The sequence below is a fragment of the Macaca mulatta genome, chromosome 19, assembly GCF_049350105.2.
Source record: "Macaca mulatta isolate MMU2019108-1 chromosome 19, T2T-MMU8v2.0, whole genome shotgun sequence".
NCBI classification, from domain to species: domain Eukaryota; kingdom Metazoa; phylum Chordata; class Mammalia; order Primates; family Cercopithecidae; genus Macaca; species Macaca mulatta.
The window spans coordinates 68,397,294-68,423,270 of record NC_133424.1 but is presented as its reverse complement, the minus strand read 5'-3'; the positions used below and the strand labels follow the sequence as shown (position 1 = coordinate 68,423,270).

Sequence of the window (25,977 nt, the reverse complement as noted above, 5' to 3'; positions counted from 1 at the left end):
CTAAAAATACAAAAAAATTAGCCAGGCGTGGTGGCGGGTGCCTGTAGTCCCAGCTACTCGGGAGGCTGAGGCAGGAGAGTGGCATGAACCCAGGAGGTGGAGCTTGCAGTGAGCGGAGATCACCCCACTGCACTCCAGCCTGGGTGACAGAGCGAAACTGTCTCAAACAAAAAACAAAAAAAAAAAACCCAAAAAAACACCACTAGTTGTGGTACCCAAATTCAGGGGCTGCTTTTGAAGATCTAGGTCCTCCTAACCTCTCTGCTCCTAAACCATATCCTCACTAGTTAAGAAAACCACTACTTGACACCTTTTCCAAATGCTCTGTGTTTATTTCATTCCCTCTGTATGCTCTGAGGTAGGACTGACATTTCACAGATACTCAGTCCTATGACTTGAAGGTCTCCAGCCTTCAAATCCAGTAACCAAGGTATATTGAACAAAGAATCACTACCATTGACGGCTTCATAAGAATCAGAAATCATTCTCCATCTTTGAGAAGGAACTCCCAGGGGCATGGCTTGCTCTGAGAAAACAGCATTTAAAGTTCCTCCATTAGATGGGTGTGAGTGGGGCAGGTTTCCGTATCTTCAGTTTTTCCACCAGTACCGGTCATCTTCATCAAAAGAATGCCAACTACCGTCAATTACAATTTGGGGCTTGAGCAGCTGCACTTCCTCCAGCAGCTTCTTTATTTGCACAGGGTACTGCCATTTCCACAGCCTGGGGAGACAGAGAGAGGACTCGCTACTGAGACATTGCTTTCGACTCTTCTCCCTTCCTCAAAATTCCTGGAAGCCTCATCAAGGATCTCAAACCTTTTCTTGTACTCTTAAGGAACAGTAGTTAAAAGAGTTAAAGAAACCAATGACTAACAGAAATTCTTGAGTTTGCAGGATGGCAGACAATAAAAGAAACAGTTTGCTGAAACATGGAGACTCCCCCCCCTCTACTTATGAAAGAACTGGCTGAAATCGGCTAGAAAAAGTATGGCAAGGCTAGAGTTTGCAGAGAATGAGCTTGCTGATGTCACAGCCTGAATTTCCACCAGGTTTTATACTAACTCTCCCTAAATTGGCACATGCAACCCATGAGGTAGCATGAATAGATAATTACACATGCCCAAGGACTTTCCAGACCTCCCCTTTTCTTCTAATCACCTACTAATCTTAGAATCTACTTCCTGAACCTTTTCTAATAGAAATACTGCCTTGAAGCCAGCATGGGAAGACAGATTTGAGCTTGACTCCTGTCTCCTTGTGAGCTGACCTGCAGTATAGGGCTTTTACTCCCCCTCAAATCTCCAATGTCACAGTACTGGCCTCTAGCACATCAGGCAGTGAGCCACTTTTGCTTGATAACAGTAGCATGTTCCCTATAGAATAAAAGTAATTCTCTGCCTGTAAAGAAACTTGGACAGGTCAGATACTACGCTGAGCTTTTAAAGGCACCTGCTCCTCACAACAGTCCTAAGATGCAGGCATGATCCTTCAGTCCATCCATGAATTCCTTCTTTAGAGTCTCTGTGTCAGGTCCTGTTACAGGGTTTGGGAAGGTACAGTAAGTTCTCCCTTAATGTCATTGATAGGTTCTTGGAAACAGTGACTTTAAGCAAAACTACTACAGCAGATTTTCAAAGAATGTCATTTTCTTCAGAGTCATTGTCATAACCAAGAGAAAACATTGGTTTCATTATATGTCATTTTGCTTAAAGTCAGTTTCTAAGAATGTATCCATGACATTAAATGAAGACTTCCCGTATAGGGATGGACAAGGCAAAGTTCCTACCCTTACCAAGCTTACAGTCTACTAGAGGAGAAATAAACATATTTAAATAGATACATAGCACCACCCCCATTTCACAGATGGGGAAACAGAGCCACAACAGGTCAATCAGTAAATCTAGGTCTCACTGCTATCCTACTTCAACTACTAAGTCCCAGTCACCACTGATCTTGTCAACTGCTATCATGCCTTGTAAGTCAAGGATACAAACACATTCTTTCAAAAGCACTGCATCTTTTCAGCTCATTTTGTCACTGTAACAGTTCTGACCACACCAAGACTCCCAGATTCATTGAGCCATGTTTCTCAATCCATCTTCCCCATCCTGTCTTCACTTTCCTCCTATGATTCCAGGGTCTACCACAGCCACTTTTGACTTCTTCCTGGTTATACCCATGTGCTAGAACTTGAACCCTGGATAAACTAAACTGCCATCAGCTGGACCATACTGGGGAAAACAGTTACTCAACTGAGAAATTTTCTATTGATTATAAATATAGCACAAGGAGGTCGGGCATGGTGGCTCATGCCTGTCATTCAGAACTTTGGGAGTCTGAGGCTGGTGGATCATATGAGGTCAGGAGTTTGAGATCAGCCTGGCCAACATGGTGAAAACCTGTCTCTACTAAAAATGTAGAAATTAGCCAGGTGTGGTGGCACATAACTATAATCTCCACCATTCGGGAGGCTGAGGCAGGAGAATTGCTTGAACCCGGGAGGTGGAGGTTGCAGTGAGCTAAGATCGCATCACCACACTCCAGCCTGGGCAACAGAGTGAGACTTCATCTCAAAAAACTTGAAGTAAAATACATAAATACACCACAACCAACCTCAAATGGGCTATCAATGCTGCCAGCTATGTATTTCTCAAGATTTTACTCCCTTCAAGTACAACTGTGTTCCTTCATGCTCAGGGATATCTCTGAACTCCTGTTTGTCTATGAATATGAGGTCCTAAATGACAAATGCGTTTTCTACCACTAAACACTGAAGATATCAATGAACTGTCACTTTCTTATGAAAGAAACTACTAGTCTTAAGAGATGGTCCTGAAGAACTTCTGTGAACTCCATCAACTCAGCCTTCTAGACTTGTACAAGGAGTAAGAGGGGAGGCTGAAATGTTGTATGTGAGCTACTGAAGAAATTTTCTGCTAGGTGAATTTGTTCAGTGGTGTTAGTACACTCACATGGCTGTGCAACCATCACCGCAACCATCACCACAACCATCTATCACCAGAATTCTTCATCTTGCAAAACAAACTCTGCACCTGTTACACAACTCCCCAACCTCTCACCCCAATCCTTTGGAAATCACCATTCTGTTTCTATGAATTTCACTCTTCTACGTACCTCATAGAGGTAGAATCCTACAGTATTTGTCTTTTTAGGACTGGCTTATTCTACTTGGCACGTCAAGATTCCATCATGTAGCATGTGTCAGAATTTTCTTTTTTTTTTTTTTTTGAAACAGAGTCTTGCTCTGTCGCCTAGGCTGGAGTGCAGTGGCTGGATCTCAGCTCACTGCAAGCTCCGCCTCCCGGGTTTACGCCATTCTCCTGCCTCAGCCTCCCGAGTAGCTGGGATTACAGCCGCCCGCCACCTCACCTGGCTAGTTTTTTGTATTTTTTAGTAGAGACGGGGTTTCACCATGTTATCCAGGATGGTCTCGATCTCCTGACCTCGTGATCCACCCATCTCAGCCTCCTAAAGTGCTGGGATTACAGGCTTCAGCCACCGCACCCAGCCAGAATTTTCCTTTTCAGGCTGAATACAATTCCATCATAGGTATATACCACATTCTGTTTATCCTTTCATCCATGAATGCCCCAGGTTACTTCCACCTCTTGGCCGTTATTGTGAATTATGCCGCTATGAACATGGGTGTGAAATCTGAGATCTTGCTTTTAATTCTTTTGGGTATATACTCAGAAGATTGCTGGATCATACAGCAATTCTAGTTTTTCAGCATAAACATTTATAACGTTCTGTACCCTTTCCAACACACCCAGAAGCTCGATGATATTAGAACCTGGCCTCTATCTCCCGTATTCCTGTATCTCCAGCATCCAGCATGGTACTCAGAACGTACTGGTCACTCGCCAACAGCGTAAAATCTGGATGCTCAAGCCATGACCTCAACTTTTCCCCTAAACTGCTTCTCCACCAGCTAACAAGCCTGGAACAGAAACAGGTCTGTGTTTCAGAAGGCAATTGCTGGGGACTTACCCAATTATTTGTAGGTTAGACGTGGGACAGGCAAAGGCTGAACACAGCTTCATCATTCCTTCGGGACTGAAGTTATTCTGTACCAGGTTTAGACTAGTCAGGTGCCGGTTGCAAGAAAGGGCCAAGGAGAGTGCCTCACAGCAATCAGAAGTCAATCCACATGCCTTCAACCTGCAGGGTCAGGACACCCAGGAAATAACCCCAAAGATCAATGATGGATCCTTCGTTCAACCCGTACGAATTTCACCTTGATACTTTTCCTTTGGGAAAAAAAACAAAGTGGTGGGCTCTGCCTCCCAGTTTCTGGTTTAGTTGTTCTGATGAAAGACCCAAATATTTGGGGGGGGGTTTTGTTTTGTTTTGTTTTTTTTGAGATGGTGTTTCGCTCTTGTTGCCCAGGCTGGAGTGCAGTGGTGTAATCTCGACTCCCTGCAACCTCCACCTCTGGGGTTCAAGTGATTCTCCTACCTCAGCCTCCCGAGTAGCTGGGATTACAGGCACATGCCACCAAGCCTGGCTACTTTTTTGTGTTTTTAGTAGAAACAGGGTTTCATCATGTTGGCCAGGCTGGTCTTGAACTCCTGACCTCAGATGATCCACCTGCCTCGGCCTCCCAAAGTGCTGGAATCACAGGTGTGAGCCACCGCACCCGGCCAAATATTTGCATTTCTGACGAGTTCCCAGGTGAAGCAACCGTGCTTGGTTCTCACTTTGAGAAATGGCGGGTAACTCAAATTATAGTTGTGGAAGACAATGAAAGAAAGGCTGAGCGTGCCTGTCGCGAGGGAACATAACAAGGAACACAGACCTGCAGAGAAAGCAACACGGCACCTGAAGAAAGGTGAGAAGGCAGGAAGGACACTGACAAATGCACGGATATAAAAAATCACCCCTACACTGTGCTTGTGGAAAGAAGGGGACACATTTGAGAAACAAAGATGACTAGATGGCCAGAGCAGAGCCACAGACAGTGGTGAAAGTAGAGGCTGAGCACGTAGGTCATATGAAGGGTTTAGAATTTCACCTTAAGAGCAACAGAAAGCCAAGGGACCTCATTAAATAATGGCATTATATAGGAGTGTTCTCCTATTTTGAGGGGAGCACGCTGGTTATTTTGGGGCAGGATGTCAAAATCCGTAAGTTGCTGTGAAATAGTTCACCTGAGGCCAGGCGCGGTGGCTCAAGCCTGTAATCCCAGCACTTTGAGAGGCCGAGATGGGCGGATCACAAGGTCAGGAGATTGAGACCATCCTGGCTAACACGGCGAAACCCGTTCTCTACTAAAAAATACGAAAAAAAAACCAAAAAAAAAGCTAGCCGGGTGAGGTGGCGGGCGCCTGTAGTCCCAGCTACTCGGGAGGCTGAGGCAGGAGAATGGCATAAACCTGGGAGGCAGAGCTTACAGTGAGCTGAGATCACGCCACTGCACTCCAGCCTGGGTGACAGAGCAAGACTCCTCAAAAAAAAAAAAAAAAAAAAAAAAAAAGTTCACCAGATATACTAAAATACTAATCATTGTTTAAATTAGGTGGTAGCTATATAGGTTTTACACGTCCTAATCATTCTAGATTGTACATTTTGGATTTTTTTTTTTTTTTTTTTTGAGACTGAGTCTTGCTCTATCACTCAGGCTGGGGTGCAGTGGCACGATCTCGGCTTACGGCAACCTCCACCTTCTCAGTTCAAGCAATTCTCCTGACTCAGCCTCCTGAGTAGCTGGATTACAGGAGCCCGCCTGTGTTTTTAGTAGAGATGGGGTTTCATCATGTTGGCCAGTCTGTTCTCAAACTCCTGACCTCAAGTGATCCACCGGCCTCAGCCTCCCAAAGTGCTGGGATTACAGGCATGAGCCACCGCACCCAGCCACAGTTCTTATGATAGAGTAAAAAGCTAATGAGATGCAGCTCAAGTTATTTTAGCCACCTATGGCTAGATGGTGAGATTAGATTGTTTTTCATTTTGCTTTTAAAATAATATCTGAGCATTTATAAAGACAAAACATCCAGTAGGGAGGCTGAGGATAGATGCAAGGGGGAGGTATATCCGTGATGGTGAAAGGTGCTGCACACAAATGACTGTGGGATTCCCAACGTAGAGGAAACTAACCTCTGATTAACATGGGTCAAACTAACTACTGCAGGGATACTTTTGTTTTTTTGAAATGGAGTCTCGCTCTGTTGCCCAGGCTGGAGTGCAGCGGTATGATCTCAGTTCATTGCAACCTCTACCTCCCGGGTTCCAGCGATTCTCCTGCCTCAGCCTCCCGAGTAGCTGGGATTACAGGTGCCCGCCACCAAGCCTGGCTAACTTTTGTATTTTTAGTAGACATGGGGTTTTGCCATGTTGGTCACACTGGTCTCGAACTCCTGACTTCAGGTGATCCAACCCCCTTGGCCTCCCACAGTGCTTGGATGACAAGCATGAACCACCACGCCCGGCCATGATTTATTGTGGGTAAATAAAGACATAGGGAAACCCTGTCTCTACTAAAAATACAAAAATTAGCCGGGCATGGTAGTGGGTGCCTGTAGTCCCAGCTACTCAGGAGGCTGAGGCAGGAGAATCGCTTGAACCCGGGAGGTGGAGGTTGCAGTGAGCTGAGACCATGCCACTGCACTCCAGACTGGGTGACAGAGCTAGACTCTGTCTCAAAAAAAAAAAAAAAAAAAGTAGTGCTGGTATATGCCACAACATGGATTAGCCTTGAAAACGAAGAAGCCAACCACAGAAGGTCACATGGTATATAATTCCATTTGTATAAAATACCCAAAATAGTCAAATTCATACAGAAAGTAGAGAGGTTGCCAGGGCTAGAGGGAATGGGAAATAGAAGGGGGACAGCTAAATGGGTACAGGATATTCTTCTGGGGCGATGGAAATAGTCTGGAAGCTAGTAGAGGTGGCTGCACCGCACTGTGAACTGCTCTGGAATGGAATGTTTGCTACTACGTGTGAGCACTGACCATCCACTAGTCTTGTATGTATGCTGCTTATAACTCTCCGTGGCACCGGGGGCGGCTCACATTCCTATTGTGTTAAGAGGCTTTAATCTGGGCACCCCCCAAACTTTTTTTTTTTTTTTTTGGCACGACAGAGTCTCTCTCTGTCACCCAGACTGGAGCACAGTGGCACGATCTCAGCTCACTGCAACCTCCACCTTCCGGGTTCAAGCCTCAGCCTCCCGAGTCGCTGGGACTACAGGCACCCGCCACCACGCCCAGCTGTGTGTACTGGTGCAGATCAAAGTTGGCTTCTTGAGAGAAGGTTGAGGGCTTTCAAAGTAAATGGTTTTATATTATTTGCAGGGGTGGGGGTCGTTTGTTGAGCATCCAGAAGAACAAGGTAGGTGCACACGTCTCCAGGGAATGAAATTGTTGTGAAATTGTCTCAGGTAGTAGGGAAAATGAGTGGACCAGATGACTAATGCTGGGAAAACAAGTTTATATCCATGACCCGATTGCACAGGACAGCAACTCGCCACGGCCTGTTTTGATCCTGCGATTCTCAGCTACCGAACAGCAGGTGACGAGAGGGTGGAGAATGCGGTTCAGTGAAGCTTGGAGTGTTTGTAGGTGGACACACCCAAGAACAAAAGGCTAAGCCAAGAACAGAAGGCTAAGGGAGAGACTACATTTAAAAGAAAAACAGGCTGGGCGTGGTGGCTCATGCCTGTCATCCCAGCACTTTGGGAGGCTGAGGTGGGCGGATCACGAGGTCAGGAGATTGAGACCTTCCTGGCTAACACGGTGAAACCCCATCTCTACTAAAAATACAAAAATTAGCCGGGCGTGGTGGCAGGTGCCTGTAGTCCCAGCTACTCGGGAGGCTAAGGCAGGAGAATGGCGTGAACCCGGGATGTGGAGCTTGCAGTGAGCCCAGATCGCGCCACTGCACTCCAGCCTGGGCGACAGAGCTAGACTCCGTCTCAAAAAAAAAAAAAAAAAGAAGGGGCATGACCACACAGAAAGAAGTTGAGGGGACAGAATCAAAGCGTGGTGACCTCGAACAATGCGTGACTTCAAGAAGGAAAGGGATCCCGGCCAGGCGCGGTGGCTCACGCCTGTCATCCCAGCACTTGGGAGGCTGAGGCTGGCGGATCACTTGAGGTCAGAAGTTTAAAAGCAGCCTGGCTAACATGGTGAAACCTCGTCTCTACTACATGTATTAAAAAAAATTAGCCGGGCGTGGTGGCGGGCGCCTGTAGCCCCAGCTACTCAGGAGGCTGAGGCTTGAACCTGGAAGGTGGAGGTTGCAGTGAGCTGAGATCGTGCCACTGCACTCCAGCCTGGGTGACAGAGACTCTGTCGCAAAAAAAAAAAAAAAAAAAAAAAGGTTGGGGGGTTGCCCAGATTAAAGTGTCTTAACACAATAGGAAGGTGACCCCCACCCTGGCCGGTGCCATGGAGTTATAAGCAGCATACATACAAGACTAGTGGATGGTCAGTGCTCACACGTGATAATAAACATTCCATTTTAGAGTAGTTCACAGTGCGGTACAGCCACCTCTACTAGCTTCCAGACTATTTCCATCGCCCCAGAAGGAAACGCCAGACCCATTTAGCTGTCCCCGCTTCTATTTCCCATTCCCTATAGCCCTGGCAACCTCTCTACTTTCTGTATGAATTTGACTATTTTATACAAATGGAATTATACACCATGTGACCTTTCGTGGCTGGCTTGTTTTCAAGGCTCATCCATGTGGTGGCACGTAGCAGGACTTCCTTTTTTTTTTTTTGAGACGGAGTCTAGCTCTGTCACCCAGTCTGGAGTGCAGTGGCATGGTCTCAGCTCACTGCAACCTCCACCTCCCGGGTTCAAGCGATTCTCCTACTTCAGCCTCCTGAGTAGCTGGGATTACAGGCACATACCACCACGCCCGGCTAATTTTTGTATTTTTAGTAGAGACAGGGTTTTCCTATGTTGGTCCAGCTGGTCTTGAACTCCTGACCTCAAGTGATCCACCTGCCTCAGCCTCCCAAAGTGCTGGGGTTACAGGCGTGAGCCACCGTGCCCGGCCTCAGCACTTTCCTTTTTACGGCTGAACCACAGTCCACCATACTGGAGCTCTGTCTCAAGCTCCCGGGTGGTTCTGATGCTCAAAGAAGTTTTAAGGACCACTCAGGTCATCACTTGCTTTCTGCCCGTCTTTGTCTCTAGACTGTTCACACTACAGCACCAAGGTCTTTTCACTTCCTTACTTCTGCCACTTAGCACCAGGACTAGCACACAGGGGTCGTTCAATGGGCAGCTGAGGATTTTCTACCTCCAGACCTTGTTCCCAAGCATTTGCCACTTCCTCGGTCTCATCCGTAGGAGCCGAGCTGGAACTCACACCCAGATCTGTGGTGCTGCAAAGGTTGTCCTCCATCTAACTTGATGGACTTACGGAAACCAGATCATCATCGTTGTTCAAGCAACCTCACGCTGGGGTCCCCCCGCTCCTCCCAGCCCGGCCCGCAAACAGGCGCCCCAGGAAGTTACCCGAGTCTCGTCAGAACGCTCTTCTTCTGCTTCAGTCCCTCGCACAGCGCAGCGACCCCACCGTCACCCAGGGCGTTGTCCGTGAGGTCCAGGCTCTTCAGGTGTCTGCTCCTTGAGATCACACAGGACAGACTCTCACAGCACGCGGCGGTGAGATGACACTTCACCAACCTGCACGAGGTGGGAAATAGAGCCGGTCTGCTTCTCTCCAGGAAAGTGAAGCAGCGGGAGAAGGTTCAGCAGCATCAGCTGCAGTTTCCTTTATTCCTTCCTGACGGGCCACTGTTGTCCACTCCTGTGAACGGCTTAAACCACGTGGTATCCGTTGGCTCCAGAGAGGGACGACAGCAGAGGGCGGGGAAGTGTCTGGTGTGATTGAAGGTATCTTTTTCTTTTAATTAATTATTATTATTATTTTTTTGGAGAAGGAGTTTTGCTCTTGTCGCCCAAGCTGGAGGGCAATGGCGTGATCTCGGCTCACTGCAACCTCCACCTCCCGGGTTCAAGCTATTCTCCCTGCCTCAGCCTCCCGAGTAGCTGGGACTACAGGCATGCGCCACTATGCCCGGCAAATTTTGTATTTTTAGTAGAGACTGGGTTTCTCCATGTTGGTAATGCTGGTCTCAAACTCCCAACCTCAGGTAAGCTGCTCACCTCGGCCTCCCAAAGTGCTGGGATTACAGGTGTGAGCCACCGTGCCTGGCTTATTTTGTATTTTTTCAAGACAAAGTCTCACTCTGTTGCCCAGGCTGGAGTGCAGTGGCACGATCTCAGCTCACTGCAACCTCCACCTCCTGGGTTCAAGTGATTCTCCTGCCTCAGCCTCCCGAGTAGCTGGGATTACAGGCGCCCGCCACCACATCCGGCCCGGCTGAAGGTATCTTTAAAAGAAATGAGAACATCAGAGTTTGCTTCCATCTTGGAGATGAGGTCAAGATTCTCCATGGGGGAGGAGGAGGGAAATGCAGGGAGGAGGAGAAATTGGAGAGCCTCTGACAGAGCCGCGACAGAGAGAAAAGGGGACGGAAGTTACTGAAATGCTGATAGGTCTAGAATCCAAAAAGGGAAGTTTTGTGCTTGTATTCCTAGGAAAAATGGGGAAAATGGGGAAGATGGGGTGGGTGGCCCCCAAAATAACATCTGAATGGTTTATCGCAGGAGAAATGACTGAAACGGCCTCCAAGTCTCTTTAGCTTGGGAGGCTAAGGGTAGAATGATAGCACTGGGGCTGGGAGGGTCCATCTTCAGGAGCCATCGGGTCAAGAATAAAGAGGGATGCAGCCGGGTGCAGTGGCTCACTCACACCTGTAATCCCAGCACTTTGGGAGGCTGAGGTGGGTGGATCACCTGAGGTCAGGAGTTCGAGACCAGCCTGGCCAACATGGTGAAACCCCATCTCTACTAAAAATACAAAAAATTAGTTGGGCATGGTGACAGGTGCCTATAATCCAAGCTACTTGGGAGGCTGAGGCAGGAGAATTGCTTGAACCCGGGAGACGGAGGCTGCAGGGAGCTGAGATTATGCCATTGCATCCAGCCTGGGCAACAAGAGCAAAACTCTGTCTCAAAAAAACAAAAACAAAACACAAAACACACCAAAACCAAACCAAACACAAACACAAACAAAACAACAATAAAAACAAAAAAACCAGATGCAGTTGTGAGGGCCAACCCTTGAAGGTCAGGTGGGGGTGACCCAGTCTTTGGTGCCAGCATGGATAAATGGTGATGGAGAGACCCAGATAACCTCCCAGCACTTAAATGCCATCTCAAAAAAAAAATGTCTCTAATTGACTAAGATTAAGATTCTACATCATGCAGAAGTAGGACTTGAAACAACTCAAACAAATGGTGGAATTAATACTTGGGGGCACTCAGAAGTTTGTGAACTAGAATCCATACCAAAGTCCTTTCTTTTATTCTTGGGAAGAGAGAGATCTCAAAACGATACCTCACTCATGGACCATTAATCCTACCTTTGTAACGAAAACGCAGATGCTACCAAGTACACAAAGGTTTAGAATGAAATCATTTATGCTGATGATGGCAACACTAGATATAAGGTACGTGTCCAGCTTTAGGAGACTTTTAAAGTTTAGGAGATTTTTTGGTTTTTTTTTTTTTTTTTGAGACGGAGTCTCGCTCTGTCGCCCAGGCTGGAGTGCAGTGGTGCCATCTCGGCTCACTGCAAGCTCCGCCTCCCGGGTTCCAGGTTCATGCCATTCTCCTGCCTCAGCCTCCTGAGTAGCTGGACTACAGGTGACTGCCACCATGCCCGGCTTTTATTTTTATTTTTTTTGTATTTTTAGTAGAGACACGGTTTCACCGTGTTAGCCAGGATTGTCTCAATCTCCTGACCTTGTGATCTACCCACCTTGGCCTACCAAAGTGCTGAGATTACAGGCATGAGCCACTGCATCCGGCCAGAGATTTTTAAAGAATATATCATTCAATGGAATACCTCACCAAACTTCGTTTATTATAATAGACATATCCTCAGATGCAATGTGAGACCAGTGCCAAAAGTTTTGGTTTCTTGGGAGTTCTAGTTCTCCACTGGATATGATGGGGGGTGGTGAGACTACATGAGGTTAGATATACAAAATATTTAGTGCTCTGCCCGCCACATGTTAAGAATGCATTAAGTGCTTGGCAGGGTGCAGTGGCTCACACCTGTAATCCCAGCACTTTGGGAGGCCAGAGCAGGTGGATTGCCTGAGGTCAGGAGTTTGAGACCAGCCTGGCCAACATGGTGAAACTCTATCTCTACTAAAAGTACAGAAATTAGCCGGGCATGGCAGCACATGCCTGTAATCCCAGCTACTCAGGAGGCCGAGGCAAGAGAATTGCTTGAATCCCGTATGCGGAGGTTGCAGTGAGCTGAGATCATGCCACTGCATTCCAGCCTGGGCAACAGAGCAGGAGTCAATAAATAAATAAATAAATAAATAAATAAAGAATGCATTAAGTTGCATTAAGTGCCGACTACTATGATCCTTTCTTTGTAAACCATCAAATGCACGTTTGCATCTAGGAAGAAAGAACCCCAGAAGACATTCAAACCACTAACAGGGATGACTGCATGGTTGTGAGACTGAAGACTGATTTTTGCTCACTGAGCTCTTTTACTTTTTCCAAAGTCTGTTTAATGACGGGATATTCCTCTTCAATAGAAACATTTCCACAAAGGGTGAAGACATTTGAGCCCCAGAGGGAAAGAGATTAAGAGACAAGCACTCTCCCTTCTCCATATAGATAAATAACTGAAGATGAACTTAGGGCAAGATGCCTTCCTCTGAGGAACAGACAATGTTTAGGGACCAAGGGTGATTCAGAACTCATGGTTCCTCCCATGAGGCTCCATCGGCCCTTCCTGTGCTCATCGTGGTGTTCACACCTCAACTTACCTAGGGTGCCGTCAGAAGAACGAGTGTCAGAGCTCACCCTGAAAGCAGTTTGTGGTTCCAGTCTCCCTGCTCCTATCTCTTGACCTTTCAGGAACTCCAGACCCCCATATGATAGAGTTGACCCAACACCCATGGGAAACTCACTCCAGGTCCTGGAGATGACAAGATGGTTCTCTCATGACCTCGCACAGAAGCTTCATGCCGTTGTCTTCCACAGGGTTCACGCTAAGGCTCAGGTGCGTCAGCCACGCGTTACCCATCAGCGCAAGTGCAAGAAAACCACAGCCAGCCGTGTCCAGGTTGCACCGATTCAGCCTGTGGGCGCACACACGGGAAAGAAGATCGGGACACTCATTCTCCCGCATGACCTCAAGTGAGCTGCTGCTCTGCTCCCAGGTCCAGTCTGCTTCTGTGTAGGAGGGGTCATATTTGTTTTCTTTTTCTTTTCTTTCTTTTTTTTTTGAGGAGTCTTGCTCTGTTACCTAGGCTGGAGTGCAGTGGGGCAAGCTCTCAGTTCACTGCAGCCTCCGCCTCCTGGGCACAATCAATTCTGCTGTCTCAGCCTCCCGAGTAGCTGGGATTACAGGCATGCGCCACCACGCCCGGCTAGCTTTTGTATTTTTAGTAGAGTTGGGGTTTTACGATATTGATCAGGATGGTCTCGAACTCCCAACCTTGTGATCCGCCCCACCTCGGCCTACCCAAAGTGCTGGGATTACAGGCGTGAGCCACCGCGCCCGGCCAGGTTAAGATCTTCCCTCTGACAGAACCTACCCAAATGAGAAGGAACCGGAAAACCAACTCTGGTAATACGACAAAACAAGGCTGTTTAACCTCCCCCCAAAATCACACTAGTTCACCAGCAATGGATGCAAACCAAGACGACATCCTTGATTTTCCTGAAAAAGAATTCAAGAGGTTAGTTATTAAGCTAATCAGGGAGGGATTAGAGAAATGTGAAGCCCAATGCAAGGAAATCTGAAATATGATACAGGCGAAGGAAGAAGTATTTAAGGAAATAGCTTAAAGAAAAAACAATAAAAAATCAGGAATCTTTGGACAATTTTTTTTTTTTTTTTTTGAGACAGAGTTTTGCTCTGTCGCCCAGGCTGGAGTGCAGTGGCATGATCTCGGCTCACTGCAAGCTCCACCTTCTGGGTTCATGCCATTCTCCTGCCTCAGCCTCCGGAGTAGCTGGGACTATATGCACCCACCACTGCACCTGGCTAATTTTTTGTATTTTTAGTAGAGACGGGGTTTCACCATGGTCTTGATCCCCTGACCTCGTGATCCGCCCCTGCCTCGGCCTCCCAAAGTGTTGGGATTATAGGCATGAACCACCTCACCCGGCCTGGACACATTTTTAGAAATGCAAAATGCTCTGGAAAGTCTCAGCAATAGAATTGAACAAGTAGAAGAAAGAAATTCAGGCTGGGCACTGTGGCTCATACCTGTAATCCCAGCAGCACTTTGGGAGGCCAAAGCGGGAGGATCACCAGGTCAAGAGATTGAGACCATCCTGGCCAACAGGGTGAAACCCTATCTCTACTAAAAATACAGGCTGGGTGCGGTGGCTCACGCCTGTAATCACAGCACTTTGGGTGACTGAGGCAGGTGGGTCACCTGAGGTTGGAAGTTCGAGACCAGCTTGACCAACATGGAGAAACCCCATCTCTACTAAAAATACAAAAAATTAGCCAGGCGTGGTGGTGCATGCCTGTAATCCCAGCTACTCGGGAGGCTGAGGCAGGAGAATTGCTTGAACCCAGGAGGCGGAGGTTGCAGTGAGCCGAGATCGCGCCATTGCACTCCAGCATGGGCAGCAAAAGTAAAACTCCATCTCAGAAATAAATAAATAAATAAAATAAAAAATAAGTTAGCTGGATGTGGTGGCATGCACCTGTAGTCCCAGCTACTTGGGAGGCTGAGGCAGGAGAATCGCTTGAGACCAGCAGGCAGAGGTTGGAGTGAGCTGAGATCCTACCACTGCACTCCAGCCTGGGTGACAGAGCGAGACTCTGTCTCAAAAAAAAAAAAAAAAAAAAAAAAAAATTCAGAGCTTGAAGTCAAGGTCTTTGAATCAATCCAATCCAACAAAGACAAAGAAAAAAAGAATAAGAAAATATGAACAAAGCCTCCAAGAAGTCTGGGATTATGTTAAATGCAAACCTAAGAATAATTGGTATTCCTGGGAACAGAAAGAATTCTAAAGGCCTGGAAAACATATTTGGGTGCATAATTGAGGAAAACTTCCCTGGCCTTTCTAGAGACCTAGACATCCAAATACAAGAGCACAAAGAACACTCGGGAAATTAATCACAGAAAGATCTTTACCTAGGCACGATGTCATCAGGTTATCCAAAGCTAAGATGAAGGAAAGAATCTTAAGAGCTGTGAGACAGAAGCACCAGGTAGCCTATGAAGGAAACCCTATCAGATTAACAGCAGATTTCTTGACAGAAACCCTGTAAGCTAGAAGGGATTGGGGCCCTATCTTCAGCCTCCTCAAACAAAACAATTATCAGCCAAGAATTTTGTATCCAGTGAAACTAAGCATCTTATATGAAGGAAAGATAGTCTTTTTCAGACAAATGCTGAGATAATTTGCCATTACCAAGACTCCACTAAAAGGAGCTCTAAATCTTGAAACAAATCCTGGAAACACATCAAAACAGAACCTCTTTTAAAGCATAAATCACACAGGACCTATAAAACAAAAATACAAGTTAAAAAGCAGAAACAAAAAACAGAAAACAAAAAAAACCCCAGGGTACACAGGCAACAAAGAGAACGATGACTTCAACAGTACCTCACATCTCAATCCTAACATTGAATGTAAACGGCCTAAATGCTCCACTTAAAAGATACAGAATGCAGAATAAATAAGAACTCACCAACCATCTGCTGCCTTCAGGAGACTCACCTGGCACATACAGACTCACATAAAAAGGCATTTCATGCAAATGGACACCAAAAGCGAGCAGGGGTAGCTATTCTTAGATCAGATGAAACAAACTTTAAAGCAATAGCAGTTAAGGAGACAAAGAGGGACATTACATAACGGTTAAAAGGCCTGTCCAACAGGAAAATATCACAATTTTAAACATATGTGCCCAACACTGGAGGTCCTAAATTCATAAAACAATTACTAATAGACCTAAAAAGTGAGATAGACAGCAACACAATAATAGTGGGGGACTTCAATACTCCACTAACAGCACTAGACAGGTCATGAGGCAGAAAGTCGAAGAAACAATGGATTTAAACTATACTTTGGAACAAACGGACTTAACAGATTCATACGGAACATTTCATCCAACCACTGCAGACACACGTTCTAATCAACAGTGCATGGAACTTTCTCCAAGATAGACCATAACAGGCCATGGAATGAGCTTCAATAAATTTAAGAAAATTGCAATTATATCAAACACTCTCTCAGACCACAGTGGAATAAAACTGGAAATCAACTCCAAAAGGAACCTTCAAAACCATGCAAAACACATGGAAATTAAATAACCTGCTCCTGAATGAGCATTCGGTCAAAAATGAAATATGGAAATTAAAAAATTCTTCAAACTGAACAACGATGACACAATCTATTGAAACCTCTGGGACACAGCAAAGGCAGTGCTAACAGGAAAGTTCATAGCCCTAAACACCTACATCAAAAAGACTGAAAGAGCACAAACTGACACTTGAAAGTCACATCTCAAGGAATTAGAGATACAAGAACAAACCAAACCCAAACCCAGCAGAAGAAAGGAAATAACCAAGATCAGAGCAGAATTAAGTGAAACTGAAACAAAAAAATACAAAAGATAAATGAAACAAAAAGCTGGTTCTTTGAAAATATAAATACAATTCAAAGACCATTGGTAAGATTAACCAAGAAAACAAGAGAAAATCCAAATAACCTCACAGAGAAAGCAAACAGGAGACATTACAACTGACACCACTGAAATACAAAAGATAATTCAAGCCTACTGTGAACACCTTTATGCATGTAAACTAGATAACCTAGAAGAGATGGATAAATTCCTAGAAAGATACAACCCTCCTAGCTTACATCAGGAGGAATTAGATATCCTGAACAGACCAATAACAAGCAGTGAGATTGAAATGGTAATTAAAAAATTACCAACAAAAAAGTCAAAGAACAGACAGATTCACAGAATTCTACCAGACATTCAAAGAAGAATCAGTATCAGAATTGGTACCAATCCTTTTCACACTATTCCACAGGATAGAGGAAGAACCCTCCCTAATTCATTCTATGAAGTCAGCATCACCCTAATACCAACACCAGGAAACGACATAACCAAAAAAGAAAACTACAAACTGATATCCTTGATGAACACAGATGCTAAAATCCTTAACAAAATCCTAGCTAACTGAATCCAACAACGTATCAAAAAGATAATCCACCATGATCAAGTGGGTTTCATAGCAGGGATGGTTTAACATGTACAATAAATGTGATACACCACATAAACAGAATTAAAAATCACATGATCATTTCAATAGATACAGAAAAAGCATTCGACAAAATCCAGCATCCCTTTATGATGAAAACTCTCAGCCAAGTTGGCATACAAGGGACGTACCTTAACGTAATAAAAGCCATCTATGACAAACCCACAGGCAACATAATACTGAACGGGGAAGAGTTGAAAGCACTCCCTCTGAGAACCGGAACGAGACTGAGGTCTTCTGAGCAGGCTGTACCATGGTCAAGCCATCGTGACCTCTGTGACCCACATGTACACATCCAGAAGGCCTCTTGGAGCCAGAACGTCTAGGACAACAGGAAAACCACAAAAGAAGAAAAACAGCTAGCTCCTGTCTTAGCCGATTAGCCAGCCTTGAACATTCTACCACTGCAACATGCTGTACCCTAACTGATCAATCAACCTAGTGACATTGTGCCCTGTGACCCCTCCCACCTTGTGACAGTGTACCTTGTGACATTCTTCCCCTGCCCACAATAAAAGGCCCCAAACTGTAACTTTCCAGTGCTTACCCCTAAACCTATAAAACTAGCTCCAATCCCACCACCCTTCACTGACTCTCTTTTTGGACTCAGCCCGCTTGCACCTGAGTGAATAAACAGTCCTGCTGCTCACACTTAGCCTGTTCAGGATGGTCTCTTCACTTAGACACGTGCATAACAAAGACAAGGATGCCCACTCTCACCACTCCTCTTCGACAGAATACTGGAAGTCCTAGCCAGAGTAATCAGACAAGAGAAAGAAAGGGCATCCAAGGCAGTAAAGTGAAAGTCAAACTGTCGCTGTTGGCTGACGATATGATCCTTTACCTTGAAAGCTTTAAGGACTCCTCCAGAAAGCTCCTAGAACTGATAAAAGAATTCAAGTTTCCGGATACAAGATTAATGTGCACCAATTAATAGCTCTTCTATATACCAACAGCAACCAAGTGGAGAATCAAATCAAGAACTCAACCCCTTTTACAACAGCTTCAAAACAAAACACAACACAACAACGCAACACAACTTGGGAATATACCTAACCAAGGAGGTAAAAGACCTCTATAAGGAAAACTACAAAACACTGCTGAAATAAATAGACAACACGAACAAATGGAAACACAGCCCATGCTTGTGGAAGGGTAGAATCAGTATTGTGAAAATGACTATACTGCCAAAAGCAATCTACAAAATTCAATGCAATCCCAATACCACCATCGTTCCTCACAGAATTAAACAATTCTAAAATTCAAATGGAACCAAAAAGAGCCCACATGGCCAAAGCAAGACTAAGCAAAAAGAACAAATCTGGAGGTATCACACTACCTGATTTCAAACTATAAGGCATAGTCACCAAAACAGCATGGTACTGGTACAAAAATAGGCACATAGACCAATGAAACAGAATAGAGAACCCAGAAACAAACCCAAATACCTACAGCCAACTGATCTTTGACAAAGCAAACAAAAACCTAAAGTGGGGAAGGACACCCTTTTTGACAAATGGTGCTGAAACAATTGGTTAGCCACATGTAGGAGAATGAAACTGAATCCTCATCTCTCACCTTATACAAGAATCAACCCAAGGTGGATTAAAGACTTAAACCTGGCCGGGTGCGGTGGCTCACGCCTGTAATCCCAGTACTTTGGGAGGCTGAGGCGGGCAGATCAGGAGTTCGAGATCAGCCTGGCCCACATGGCAAAACCCCGTCTCTACTAAAAATATGAAAATTAGCTGGGCGTGGTGATGGGTGCCTGTAATACCAGCTACTGGGGAGGCTGAGGCAGGAGAATCACTTGAACCTGGGAGGCGGAGGTTGCAGTGAGCCGAGATCGTGCCATTGCACTCCAGCCTGGGCGACAAGAGCAAAACTCTGTTTAAAAAAATAAAAATAAAAAAAAGACTTGAAACTAAGACCTGAAACTCTAAAAATTCTAGAGGATAACATTGGAAAAACCCTTCGAGACATTGTCTTAGGCAAGGATTTCATGACCAAGAATCCAAAAGTGAATGCAATGAAAACCAAGATAAGTAGTTGGGACTTAATTGAACTAAAGAGCTTTTGCACAGCAAAAGGAACAGTCAGCAGAGTCAACAGACAACCCACAGAGTGGGAGAAAATCTTCACAGTCTACACGTCTGACAAAGGACTAATATCCAGTCTACAATGAACTCAAATCAGTAAGAAAAAAACAATCCCATCAAAAAGTAGGCTAAGGACAAGAATGGTCAATTCTCAAGATAGACAAATGGCCAACAAACATATGAAAAATGCTCAACATCACTAATAATCAGGGAAATGCAAATCAGAACCACAATGTGATACCACCTCACCCTTGCAAGAAGGGCCATGATCAAAAAATAAAAAAAACACAGCAGATGCTGGGGTGGATGTGGGGAACAGGGAACACATTTACACTGCTGGTGGGAAAGTAAATTAGTCCAGCTGCTATAGAAAACAAGGTGGAGATTCCTTAAAGAACTAAAAGTAGACCTACCGTTTGATCCAGTAATCCCACTACTGCGTATCCACCCAGAGAAAAAGAAGTCATCATTCGAAACAGATACTTGCACCCTTACGTTTATAGTAGCAGAATTTACAATTGCAAAATCTTGGAACCAACCCAAATGCCCATCAATCAATGAGTGGATAAAGAAACTATGGGGTGTGTGTGTGTGTATACATATGTATCAGTGAGTGGATAAAGAAACTATGGTGTGTGTGTGTATACATATATACACACACACATATACATATACATATCTCACACACACACACACACACACACAATGGAATACTACTCAGCCATAAAAAGGAATGAATTAACAGCATTTGCAGTGACCTGGATGAGACTGGAGATTATTATTCTAAGTGAAGTAACTCAAGAATGGGAAACCAAAGATTATATGTTTTCACTGATATGTGGGAGCTAAGCTATGAGGATGCAAAAGTGTAAGAACGATACAATGGACTTTGGGGACTTGGCGGGGAAGAGTGGGAGAGGGATGAGGGATAAAACACTACAAATAGGGTACAGTGTATACTGCTCGGGTGATGGGTGCACCAAAATCTCACAAAGAACTTACTCATGTAACCTGACCAGGCATGGTGTCTCAAGCCTGTAATCCCAGCACTTTGGGAGGTCGAGGTGGGCAGATCACCTGAGGTCAGGAGTTTGAGACCAGCCTGGACAACATGGCAAAACCCTATCTCAACTAAAAATACAAAAATTAGCCGGGCATGGTGGCGCATGCCTGTAATCCTCATTTACTCGGGAGGCTGAGGCAGGAGAATCGCTTGAACCTGGGAGGGGAGGCAGAGGTTGCAGTGAGCTGAGATCGTGCCACTGAACTCCAACCTGGGCAACAGAGCAAGTCTGTCTCAAAAAACAAGAACTGACTCATGTCACCAAACACCACCTGTACCCCAATAACTTATGGAAAAATAAAATGAGAACTGCATTTGTCTCTATCACTAGCAATGAATAAATGCAGTAGTAATCAACACAATTGATCCTCGTTATTCATGGATTCTGTATTTGTGAATTTTCCTACTTGCTATAATGTGTTGGTAATTCTCCATATCAACACCGGGAGTGCTCAGTCCTTCCTGGACATGCATGTGTGCAGAGCAGAAAAGAACTTGAGTCTCCAGGTGCCCATGTTGCTCCCAGTGGAGGCTGAACTGATTTCAGCTCTCCACTGTCAACAAGTGTCCTTTATGAGGGTCTTTAGTGCCATGTTTGTTAGATTTTTGTGCTTTTTGTGGGCAATTTTCTTTTCTTTTTTTGTGTGTGATGGAATCTCACGCTGTCGCCTAGGCTGGAGTTCAATAGTGCGATCTCGGCTCACTGCCACCTCCACCTTGCAAGTTCAAGTGATTCTCCTGCCTCAGCCTCCTGAGTAGCTAGGATTACAGGCATGCACCACCACGCCCGATTAATTTTTTTGTATTTTTAGTAGAGACAGGGTTTCGCCATGTTGGCCAGGCTGGTCTTGAACTCCTGAGCTCAAGTGATCCACCCGCCTCAGCCTCCCAAAGTGCTGGGATTACAGGCGTGAGCCACCGCGCCCCGCTGCAATTCTGTTGTTTAAAATGACCTAGCGTAGCACCAAAGTACCCTCCAATGCTGGGGAGGGTGGGGAGGCTGTGAGTTCCATCACCTCTGTCAGGTGAGCTTTGTCAGGCACGAGTCACGGTGCCGTTGGTCATGCGCTCAATGTTAACGAATGAACAATGTGTATCAAGTAAAAGCCATTGAACGGAAACAAGAAATACAAAGTTTTCGACTGATGAAAACGTGAGTAGAGGTTCACAGGAAGCTAACCCTGTACCTCTCCCAGGGGCAATGGCTCGGTGCTGGCTGGGTCAGTGCTCAAGGGTGACTTTGTAGAACATGATGACCTCCAATTATGAGAATTGACTGTCCTTGAACAAATGACTTCCCACTGTAAGATAACACAAAGGCAGACACAGAATTTTCCAAGAAAGGATGACATCTAGGAGATGTGAACAGAATTCGGCACATACTAGGTCCCTTCATATGACGACGTCCACACCCCACACCCCACTGCTTTCTGCTGAGAGCTACACCACACTATGTTAGAAAGCTAGGAAGTCCTCACAGGGGAGCAAGCCAGACTCACATCAGTCTCCGCAGACTACAGTGGGGAAGCCTCATGGATCGACACAGCAGATTCACACCTTCGTTCCCCAGGTCGTTGTTGGATAGGCACAGGTGTGTCAGGCTCCGGTTGCTGACGAGGGCTGAGGCCAGACTCTGGCAACCCGTGGCCGTGATGCCACAGTCCTCCAGTCTGCAAGGAGAGCGCCCCAGAGAGGACATGATGAGGTGCCTTCTTCAAGTTCCATCTCTCCCCCTCCTTCGCAAAGAGGGGAAAGACGTATCACCCCCACAGTTGGCATGTCCTTGCAGAAATATGGTGAAGTCACATCCTCTGTGCCTTCGACTTGCAAACTCAACTCCAGTGTATCAGTCCCAAGAAAATACTCTTAAGTATCGTGGGTGATTAGATCTGCCAGTCACAACGGGGAATGGCTGGGCAACCTGGGTCTGCTCGCTCCTCGGCCATTTCCGGTCCCCACATGGCCATGATGTAAGGCTTTACCAACATGAGTAATTTTTCCAATTATTTACTTATTTTTATTTATTTGAGGCAGAATCTCACTCTGTTGCCCAGGCTGGAGTGCAGTGGCATGATCTCAGCTCACTTCAATCCCTGCCTCTCAGGTTCAAATGATTCTCCTGCTGCCTCAGCCTCTTGAGTAGCTGGGATCATAGGCGTGCACCAGCATGTCTGGCAAATTTTTGTATTTCTAGTAGAGACAGAGTTTAACTGTGTTGGTCATGCTGGTCTTGAAGCTGGTCTCGCACTCCTGACCTCAGGTGATCCACCTGCCTTGGCCTCCCAAAGTGTTGGGATTACAGGCGTGAGCCACTGTACCGCGCCAATTTTTCCAATTTGAAAGTACGCTTAGGCCAGGCACCATGGCTTATATGTTTGTAATCCCAGCACTTTGAGAGGCTGAGGCGGGAGGACTGCTTGAGCCCATGAGTTTGAGACCAGCCTGGGCAACATAGCAAGACCCTGTCTCTAAAAAAAATTAGCCGGGCATGGTGGGATGTGCATGTAGTCCCAGCTACTTGGGAAACTGAGGCAGGAGGATCCCTGGAGCCTGGGAGGTAGAGGCTGCAGTGAGCTGTGATTGTGCCACTGTAGTCCAGCTGGGTAAACAGAGAGCAAGACCACCCCCCAAAACAGTACATTTAACACATCATGACCCTGAGACATAAACGACATACTCTGTCTGCTTTTTTAAAGCTTAGAAAGTTTTTTTTTTTTTTTGAGGCGGAGTTTCACTCTTGTTGCCCAGGCTGGAGTGCAATGGCATGACCTTGGCTCACTGCAACCTCTGCCTCCTGGGTTCAAGCAGTCTCCTGCCTCAGCCTCCTGAGTAGCTGGGATTACAGGTGCCCTCCACCACGCCCAACTAATTTTTTTGTATTTTTAGTAGAGATGGGGTTTCACCACATTGGCCAGGCTGGTCTTGAACTGCTGACCTCAGGTGATCCGCCCACCTCAGCCTCCCAAAGCACTGGGATTACAGGCGTGAGCCACCACACCTGGCCATTTAAGCAGCTTTTTATGTAGCACTGAAGTGATTCCAGACACAGTCTGCTACATGGAGTGAAAGCCCCTTCCCGTTGAGAATATGACACCCAAGACTGAGAGCTCAGGGTGTGATGGGGCCTCACGCCGTCACCCTCTAAGCCTGGATGTCTCATTGGTGACACCAGCACTGCCATCCAGCTAAGATTAAAGGTCACCTAGATCTGTGCTGTCCCGAATGGGAGCTGCTAGCCCCACATGGGTACTGAGTTCTTGACATGGGTCTAGTGTGATGAGGAAACTGACTTCCCCATTTAACTTAGATTTGGCTGGCCACACGTGGATACTGGCTGCCACACTGGGTGGCTCAGCTGAATCAGACCCACCCTTGACTCCCGGCATCACCATCCAAGCACCATCCAACTGTGGGACAAGTGACACAGCCTTTCCGAAGCTGTGTCATCTGTCAACTGGGTTATCAACAGCACCTGTTCCGTAGACCTGTTCTGAGAACTCAGCGAGGAAGGGTTGGAGGGATTTTAGCGCAGTGCTTGGCACAGCTCAGTGAGCATTGAATAGTGGGTGCTGTAACTCTGCTGCTGCTTCTCCTCCCCCTCCCTAGATCAGTTATCAGTAAGCAAGTCGTGTCCTTTGGGCCAGGCACTACTCACACCTGTAGTCCCAGAACTTCGGGAGGACAAGGCAGGAGGATCGCTTGGGCCCAAGAGGTCGAGGCTGCAGTGAGCTAGGATCTTACCACTGCACTCAGCCTGGGCAACAGCAAAACTCTGACACGGAAAAGGAAAAAGGTGATATCCCTTTAGGCGTCAGGGTGCGGAACTGCCGCCCCTCGCATTTCCACTTGGAGGCATTTCTGCTAGAACAACACAGGCCTGGGCTCATCCCTGCTCTGGGCTCCCTTGTCTCCAGAGGAGGAGGTGGGATTGGGATTTTGGGACCCTCCTTTTTGAGCCTCTCTGTGCCCAGAAGCCCAGAATGCATGAGCTCTGGCCTGGACTTTACCAGGCAGAGGGGAGCCTGACCCCCACCCACGTTGAGTGCCTGAGTGGGCGGGCATCTCTCTCCAGTCATGGGGACAAGCACTCACTAACCCACAGTGTAAGCTGCACACGTAAGCCTCACGCCCAAGAGAGCTTTATCAGGAGGGAAGGTCATTATTCAATTTCCATCTGACTGATTCCCGCTTCCACCTTGTATCTCCCATTTAGAGTTTGGCGGCAAGAACAGATGTTTATCAGGTCACTCTTATGCCCTGACTCTGGGGGCAGTCTCGGGAGGTCCCAACTTCCTTCCTCACCCTGTTTGTGCATCTGCTCATTCCCCTCCCACCATGACTGGAGAATCGAAGTTACCATAATCCCGGTGGAAAGGAAGTGGCACTCACGTCAGCTTCTGCAGGGCGCACTGGGAGACCCTCAAGGCATCACTGAGAGGCGTCACTCCCTGGTCTGTCACCTCATTTCCTGCCAGGCTCAGAGACTTCAGGCTGGGAGAGGTCGTAAGGATTTGGGAGATCTTCAGGTAACAGGCGTGGGTCAATCCACAGCGATCCAGCCTGCAGAGACAGGCAGCATGAAGCAATCCCAGCTCTCGCCCAAAGCAGCCCATTTCCCCTCTACTCAGCACACGCCAGTGGCACTGGCCATTTTCCTGGTCCTCAGACTCTGTCTGCTCCTGCCTCTGGGCCTGAAAATTTGCTATTCCTTCCATTGCAACCTCCCCTCCTCCCCCCTCCCTCAGGTCTTCATGGGGCTCATGTCCTCGTTCATGTCTCTTGAAGGTCGCCTTTCGGGTAAGCCACACCTTAAACAGTGCCTGCCCCACCTCCCTCCATTGTTTCAACATTCATAGCAACGCACCCCAGCCTTTTATTTTTATTTTTTTTTTTGAGACAGGGTCTTGCTCTCGTCACCCAGGCTGGAGCGCAGTGGCTCAGTCTTGGCTCACTGTAACCTCCGCCTCCCGGGTTCAAGCAAGTCTCCTGCCTCAACCTACCGAGGAGCTGGGATTACAGGTGTCCTCCACCACACCCGGCTAATTTTTGTATTTTTAGTAGAGACGGGGTTTCACCATGTTGGCAAGGCTGGTTTTGAACACCCGACCTCAGGTGATCCACCTGCCTCAGCCTCCCAAGGTGCTGGGATTACAGGTGTGAACCACTGTGCCTGGCCTGTGTTGAATTTTAGACAGAACTTTTAGAGCTCTCCAAGCCTACACATGCTCCTGCCATGTGTGCACACATCATTCTTTCTGTCTTGTTTTGTTCTCCCTGTGCTGGCCTGTGAGCATCAGGAGAGCAGGAATCTCGTTTCACTCATCAGCACATCCCAGGAACTTGTCGTAGTACTACACACAGAATCAAGCATCTGTCATTATTGAATAAAGGAAAGTTCCAACTCCTCAATGTGACAGTGAATGGAAACCCTTCACAAT

General features: G+C 46.5%; 1 protein-coding gene across 6 annotated transcripts in view; it reads right to left on the bottom strand.

Moving 5' to 3' along the window:
• Nucleotides 1–311: 311 nt before the first annotated feature.
• NLRP5 (NLR family pyrin domain containing 5) overlaps nt 312–25,977 on the bottom strand; it is a 69,575-nt gene continuing 43,909 nt past the window's right edge. For 5 of the 6 annotated variants that reach the window (XM_077976206.1, XM_028838413.2, XM_077976207.1 and 2 more), the window contains 6 exon segments: nt 24,929–25,099; nt 22,039–22,209; nt 13,046–13,216; nt 9,495–9,665; nt 4,014–4,184; nt 312–723 (listed from right to left, as the gene is read on the bottom strand). In XM_077976206.1, coding sequence (XP_077832332.1) covers nt 591–723; nt 4,014–4,184; nt 9,495–9,665; nt 13,046–13,216; nt 22,039–22,209; nt 24,929–25,099 — 988 coding nt within the window. In that variant the 3' untranslated portion in view covers nt 312–590. 6 annotated transcript variants of the gene reach the window in all.